Consider the following 7,694-nt stretch of genomic DNA (forward strand, 5'->3'; position numbering starts at 1 on the left):
TACACCTTCTATCAATATGCCAACCACCCAAGAGAGTTCTAACTCAAATTGAGAAGGTATTCGCTAATTTCTTTTGGGGGAGCAGAGAAGGAAATCAGAAGCATCACTAGACATCTTGGAAGAATCTTTGTCTGCCTACTAATGAGGGTGTTATTGGGATTAGAAGGCTCCAGGATATCTCAAATACTTTTGGAGCAAAACTGTGGTGGATGTTTAGGACCAAGGAGTCATTATGGACTGATTTTACGAGAGCTAAATATTCTCAAAAAACTCATTCAGTGGCTACAAAATGGATAATTCCAACTTTTTGTGGGATAACTGGTCTGGCTTTGGAGCTCTGGCTCAGTTTGGAGAAGTATCAAGATCTATCAAAATTCATGTTTCTACATATATTGAAAATGGAGAGTGGAATATTTCAAAGCTCAGTTAACAACTCCCTTTACATATTGTTCATCAAATCATGGAAGTTAACATTGGCTCTTCCACTCTAAACGATCAGCCAATATGGACTATTTCAATAGATGGGAGATTCAATTGTAACTCTGTATGGAACAATCTAAGAGAAAAGAATGGTACTTATTTGATAAACAAGATGATGTGGCACATGAAGAGACCTTTTAAAGTATCCTTTTTCTTATGGAGATTATCAAGCATAAAATATCTGTAGATGCCAATATGGGTAGATTTGGAGTTCAATTTCCCTCGAAGTGTTCTTCCTGTATCAATTTAAGTCAGGAGGATGAGGAGCATTTGTTTATTCATGGCAGAATAGCACAAGATGTCTGGAAGTTCTTTAATCAGATTTTAGGAATTAGGAGGGAACAGAGGAACATCAGACAAATAGTCATCACATGGTGGTTAGAAAAATATCAAAATCCTCTTCATAAAATGATTCCAAATCCTTCCAGGTATTATTATTTGGAAAATTTGGAAAGCATAGTGTACTAGTAGATTTGAAGGGGGAGAATGTCTTGTAACAGAATCATCTTGAGCATCTCTCAACAGATCAACATAATCGTAGATAAGCAATTCTCTAGAATTCCCTCTTTTATGAGATGGAATCATTTCTTTGAGCTTGTTGACAAGGCTGGACATGTGTTCAGCTACATTGCTATAAAATGGAATCCTCCCTCTAATGGTTGGATGAAGTTGAACTCTGATGGCTGCTCCAAAAGGTAATCCAGGTCCTAGTGGTGGTGGTGGCATTGTCAGGAATGAAAAAGGGGAGATGATTATTGCCTATGCAATGCCCCTGGGTATAGTGACTAAGAACACTGCAGAAACTCTTGCATTAAAAGCTGTAATTGAATGGTGCATTGATCAAAACGTAAAGAAACTTGAAATAGAAAGTGATTCTCTGATGTTGGTCCAATGGTTAACAAACACAACTAGTATTCCCTTGAGTTTACAAAATGAGGTGCAAGACATTAGAAGCAAGATAGAGCTATTTGAGGAGACAAAGGTAAAGCACTGCTACAGGGAAGGCAACAAAGTGGCGGACAACTTATTTAACTAGGGTCTGAATTGTAGCGCCATAACCTGTATACAACCTTTCAACACCTCCCAAGGGAGGCTAGAGGGGAGGTTGATATGGATAAGCTCCAATTTCCTTCATTCAGGATGAAACAAAAGAAGAACGACTTTACATTGGATCGAAGTCTTCTTAGACAATACAATTTTGATGTACCTTGATTTACCTTTCTGTAGTATAGGGAAGATTATCACTCCCTACCCCATTTGGTTAACATATCTGAAGGTTGATCTCGTCCAAGTCACACCTCTATTCGGGATTGTGAAACGGTCGATTACAATAATAATACCCAACAAGGAGTCGGGATCGAATCTACAGGGAGCTTAGATGGGATTAGTGGTATATATTTGGATAAAGCACGTGAAGTATCTTGGTTGAACTTTCACAAATAGGGTTTTATTTTTACTTCTAAAATTATGTTAAGTATTACAATTCTAAAGATATAAAACTAGAGAATATTGTTTTTGGATGGTTTTCAAATATATAACTTGTTTTGTTGGTCGGGGTGTATTATAGTAATCAACACTCAAATACCCACTCAATACCTCTCGGTAAAAAAGTAATTTTGCCCAATCTTGCTTTCTTAAGTCCAAATGGGTATTGAACAAAACAGTTGATAAAATACTCCAGTCGGGTTTTACTATCTCTAGGTTCAACCCTTTAATTAGGACTATCAATCTCTTGATTTTATCCCAAATTTTTGTTAGCCAAGTTTTCCTAGACTAAGTCTATCTTTCTCAAGTAGAGACCAAGTCAAATAGGCATGAACTAATGTTTGCAACCATTAATTCTACAATTAAAGGCAAGAACAAGGCTAAATGATAAACACCCAACCATAAACAAGCCATAAATAAAACACCCATTAGATTCACATACTAGGGTTGTGTCACAACCCTAGCTAAAAATCTAGCTACTCATAATGGGTATAGAAGAACATAAAGAAAAGAAGATGATAAAACTCATATTACAAGATTAAAAGATAAAAATCCAATATTAAATCATCAAAGTAAGCTAAAGTTGCCTAAAGAGGCAAGTAAAAACGGCTACAGGACTTTCAATATTCAAAACTTCATCTAATTTCGTGAAAGTAGTCTATTTATACAAAGCTGGAATTTTCGGACAAAATTGCCCTTTTGAAGGTTCTGCGGCCGCACAATTATATGTGTGGTCCGCACTTCTCTTCAGATCTTGACAGGAGTTGATTATGCGGCCGCACAATTCTGGATTGCGGCCGCATCTCTCATGTTCTGCGGTCCGCACAATTCTGGGTGCGACCACACTAGGCTCTTCTGCGGACCGCACATTTCCTGAGTGCGCTCGCATAGCTGTTTCTGCGGCCGCACAATTATTGTGCGGTCCGCATTTATTCTTGAGCTTGAAATGAAACTCTCTGAACTTTGGCTCTTACTTAGCTTCTACAGCCGCACAATAATTGTGCGGTCCGCACTTTGCATTGGGGCTCTAATGATTTTCCTTCATATTCTGCGGCCGCAGATAGAAATCTGCGGTCCGCACTTGAGCTTTTGTGCCTGATTTCTGTCCTTGTTCAGATCATTCCTCCTTCAGTTGGATTTCATTGTAGTGGCTCATTTTCTAATACTCCTGCAGGTAAGTATATTTTATCAGTTTTCGGGAATACAATTAGTCACTTTTCGACTAAAACGAAAGCTAAAAGGCACTAATAAGTAGTCAAAATTCTCACTTATCAACTCCCCCAAACTTAAGCTTTTGCTTGTCCTCAAGCAAATAAGGTAATTCCTACCTCCACAAGATAAGAACTATTCCAGCTAATCTAAGGTGAATCAAACGCACATCAATTGGGACCAATAATTACCCACAATACTTATGAATTATCAACAAGGCAATGATTTGATGTTTTAAGCACAAATAGTGCTAATGTGACACTAGAGCATCAAGAGTTGACTATACTCATCAAAGAAGTTCGCTCTTTCATGTAGGTCATTGTGGATCCCAAACTACTCCTCCTCTACTCTCCGTTAGAATATCTCACTTAAGAATGTAGCACTCACTTCAAGGATTTGTGAAAAGTTCGCTCATCTCTCTCAAAAGAATGTCACAATTACAGCTTTAAGTACCATATGCTCGCCCCTCATGTCAATCACCACTAATGTAAGTTCACTCGGCATGAAATCACGTAGGGCTTTTTTGAAATGTAATGAAGGCTTTTGGACTAAGGTAGGAAATGTTGGAATAGAACAAGTTCATCTTTCCTTAAGCACTTCATTTTCTCTTTTTGGCTCATGCTTTGCCGACTCTTTGAGTCATTTTCTTTTTCCTTAGGGGAAATAGAGAGACATAACATCACTCTCTCTTGGTCATGATATTCGTTTTCTCCTTCTTTGTTTTCTCCATGCTTTGCATTTTTGCTTTTCTTTGAATCCCTTCAAATCTTCAACTTATTCACTTTCATTTTGCATATTTCTTTCGTTTTCTTTGCCTTTCCTTTTCTTCATTTCTTTTCTCTTTTTGTACCTTGATACCACTTTCAAATTTCTCATAACATGATATTCTCTTTTTGTACCTTGCCTTTCCTTTTTGCCTTTCTTTCATTTTCTCCTTCTTTGTTTTCTCCATGCTTAGCCAATTGTTTCTCAAGAGTGTTAAGGAAAGCTCGGGTGCCAAGAGAGGATCACTACAAAACGGATAAAGGCTTATAACATGGTTATCAAATGAGAAAGGTTTTAGGCTCAAAAGGGTTGACTAGGGATAAAAACATTGGTGGGTCATGGAAAATTTCAAAACGGGTCAAGGAGAGCCTACAATCATTTCTCAAGCCAAGAAAAACTTAGAATTTCGCCTAGAAACACATTAGGGGCAAGTTCTAGACCATTCGCACGAGTAGTTGGACTTGCAACAAAACATCTCACCTCTAACACAACTAGATTGTTCAAGAGGATAGAGTCGAGGGCCCACAACAACTATATTCGAGATTGAAAATCACTAATGGTTCAATTAAACCACTTGATGATTGCTTAAGTAAACACAAGAGTCAAAATGTCACTAACTAGAGCTATTTCTTTCCAAGAACTTATTTTTAATCATAAGCATGTAGTTAAGTGTGTTGGTACCAAGTAAAGCATGCTTGACTCTTCTAGTTCAACTCAATTAGGTCCTCTTATTTATTATTACTACTGTTGTTACCTAAACATCAAAAACGGACCCAATCCCTTAAGAAGGTTATCACGCCATCCATCGTTGCGAAGAGTCACCCGGTTCACACAAAGATCACCTTTCGAAAGAACCGTGACATTAAGAAAACCAAAGGCTTATTGATCACATAGACATGAAAAGAAACTACTAAATTAAGAAGAAGCTATTAAAGTAAATAAGAAGCTATTAGACTAAACATTGACTACTAAAAAAATAAAATAAAGAAGCTATGAAGTAAACAGTTGAAAGCATAAATGAATATACAAACTGAGAAAGGGAAAGAGAATATATACATCAATAGAGAGTGAAGAATATGTACATAATGAAAGTAAAAATAAAAAGAGAATATTATCAGTTATTACATGGCAATGTCAAATGTCAAATCAAAATAAACTCCGCCCCCCTGAATAAAAATAAGCATTGTCCTCAATTCTTAACAAAATAAAAACAAGGAAGGGAACGAGTAGAGAGGACTCGCTATGTGGTCTCAATGTCCATAGCAGCTTCACCTCCCTCAGGCTCCTCCAACTGAATCTCATCATCCTCTGCTCCGGGAGTAGTTGGGTTGGTGAACATCTGTAGCACAGCCTCAGCTGTGTGGACATCAAGGTCTGGCTTCTCAGACTAGCCAGCTGGTGCCACTGGTGCTGATGGTGCTGCTGGGTCTACTGGTACTGATGGATTTGTCTCCATTAGTAAGTCAAATGGAAGATCTCCAGCGGCTTCTATCTTGGTCACCTCTCGTCTCAATTTGTCCACTGATTTCCTCGAAGCCTGAGATTTCCTCATTTTCTTCACCTGCTTCCCAAGCTCCTTAATTTCTCCCCCATGTGCCACCAAGGTGTCCATGATGGTCTTCTGATTCTCCAATATTATCTTCAAAGTTTCCTCCACTGACAAAGGAATCTTGGGTGCTGGGGTAGAAGTCTGAGCTGCAACAACACTAGATAGGTCAGACAGCTTTGCAGTAGCTGCCTGCATCAAGTTGTTGAGACTCGCCAATGTTTGGGAGACTCGCAACGCAGAGAGTGGATAAGTAGAGGAGGAAGGCACTGATACTGATGGCCCTGAAGAAGGAGGTGGAGGTATGGCAGTTGTATCGGTGGAAGTCCCGACTGCTGAGGAAGGCATGGCAGCTGAATCTGCAACTACCACCGACGGCTTATCAAACTGGCATACGGTAGTAGTCGACTTACCCTTGTTCTTCGGGTTACTTGGGTCCTTCAGAGAGTACCAGGAGAATGGCTGCTTAGCCCTAACCTTCGTATCAAAGCTCTTGGGCTCCACCCCCGTATCCGTGAGATACTTTGTGATAGTGTTGGGATATGGATAGGAGTTTTCACCCTGCTTGACAATAAGAGACATGTTGGCCGACATGATGGTACCCACATTGATTGGGTACCCGGCCATGATAGAAGCAACTAGGACTTCCCGAGGGACTGGGAGATTGTTTTCATTCCGGCTTGGGTCTATGCAACTCCACACAAATGTTTGCCACCCTTTTGCTTCAAAGTTGAGGGTGTTTCACTGAATGGTAACCCCTGCTGTGATCCATGGTGGTGGTAGTCATGGAGACTAGCCAAGGGCGAGCTGCATCACCCATTGCGAACTTCTTTAAATACTGCACCGGCTCCATATCCTCGATCCCCAAATAAGTGTTCAGGGTGCTCTACTCAAATCGTACTTTCAAGTTCCCCACCTTAGTCACCTTAGTCCCCTTCTTTATATGCGCCACATTGGCGTAGAACTCCCGGACTAAGTGCTCCTTGGAATCCACTACGCATTGCGTGAACCATTTCCACCTTTTTCTCTCTCGAAACTGTTTTGCCACATTTGGATTGTACCTATCCAAGTCTTTCAAAAGAAACTGATGCTCAAGTGTGAGCGATCTCTGAGGCCACCACTCTCGGAACCTGTTGAATGCAGTCAGGCTCACACATCTATCTTCCCAAACTTCCATCTTCTTTGACCTCTCCAGGCCTGTATCTCTTGTATCACCCCCCTCCCCCCTCCCCCCAACCGTTATCCGAAATATCATCATCATCAACTGTGACTGGTGCGGAGGGGGCATGTGTAGATGAGGGTTCTGAACCCTGATTGTCATCATCTGAACCCTCAGAAGTGCTTGCTGAGGTGGAAGGCTCATTCCGGAGCAGGTATCTCCCTGGAAATTGTTGTGGCTGAGATTGGGCATCAGGTCGTTCTTCCACAGAGTGGCGCTCTGATGCTTCCCTAGACGGGATGTATGAATTTGACTTAGAGGGATCTGCAGCCCTACCTCACCATGTAGTTGCCTTTTTAGATAACACGTTTTGCACGGAGAGTGGTAGGGTACCCCTACCTCGGCCTCGGGAGGGTTCACCCCTCCCTTTGGATGTATCACCTCTTCCACGATCTAACCATTGTCTATAATACATAGCAATCATGAATCAGTTATAGTTCAAATCCTAAGTATCAAATAGTTATAGAAAAATAGTATGCAGGTTGGGGGAAGTGCGGTCCGCACATTTTTGGGTGCGGCAGCAGATGGGCTTGTGCGGATCGCGCAATTTTAGAAGTGCGGCCGCACTTATGGTTCTACGGTTCGCACAATTTTAAGTGCGACTGTGCAATTGAAGTGCGGTCCGCACAATCTTGAGTGCGGCCGCATAATTGAAACTTCAAAAATGATAACTCTCTGAAGACAGAGACTTGCTTGATCTGCGCCCGCACACACTTTTATGCGGCCGTGGTTGAATTTATGCGGACCGCACAATTTCAAGTGCGGTCCGCACAATCATTCTACACCAAATGCCCTAGCCTACTGATCTGCGGACCGCACAATTCCTTGTGCGTCCGCACAATTCAAAAATTTATCAGGCAGATTCTTAGGGTTTCTAATTCACGCTCAATTTAGACATGGTAGTAGCAATTTATACATGATACATAGTTTACCCATCCCCCAAATAGCAAATAGGAAGTTACCCACACAAATTTAAGCTCACATGATGAT

The 7,694-nt window shown here is 40.8% G+C and overlaps 1 protein-coding gene across 1 annotated transcript; it reads left to right on the forward strand.

The window, feature by feature from the left end:
* The first annotated feature begins 1,159 nt into the window (after window positions 1-1,159).
* LOC142180050 (uncharacterized) lies at window positions 1,160-3,873 on the forward strand. The gene is made up of 3 exons (XM_075250969.1): window positions 1,160-1,462; window positions 3,082-3,139; window positions 3,833-3,873. Exons 1-3 carry the CDS (start codon window positions 1,160-1,162, stop codon window positions 3,871-3,873), a joined length of 402 nt encoding a protein of 133 aa, XP_075107070.1.
* The last annotated feature ends 3,821 nt before the right edge of the window (window positions 3,874-7,694 follow it).

This window comes from Nicotiana tabacum, chromosome 4 (assembly GCF_000715075.1).
Source record: "Nicotiana tabacum cultivar K326 chromosome 4, ASM71507v2, whole genome shotgun sequence".
NCBI lineage: Eukaryota > Viridiplantae > Streptophyta > Magnoliopsida > Solanales > Solanaceae > Nicotiana > Nicotiana tabacum.

Coding starts and splice junctions, on each gene's coding strand:
- LOC142180050 (XM_075250969.1), top strand. CDS start 1,160: ATGGCTGCTCCAAAAGGTAATCCAGGTCCTAGTGGTGGTGGTGGCATT. Junction 1,463..3,081: donor AGCTATTTGAGGAGACAAAG/GTAAAGCACTGC, acceptor GTCCTTGTTCAG/ATCATTCCTCCTTCAGTTGG. Junction 3,140..3,832: donor ATTTTCTAATACTCCTGCAG/GTAAGTATATTT, acceptor CTTTTTCCTTAG/GGGAAATAGAGAGACATAAC.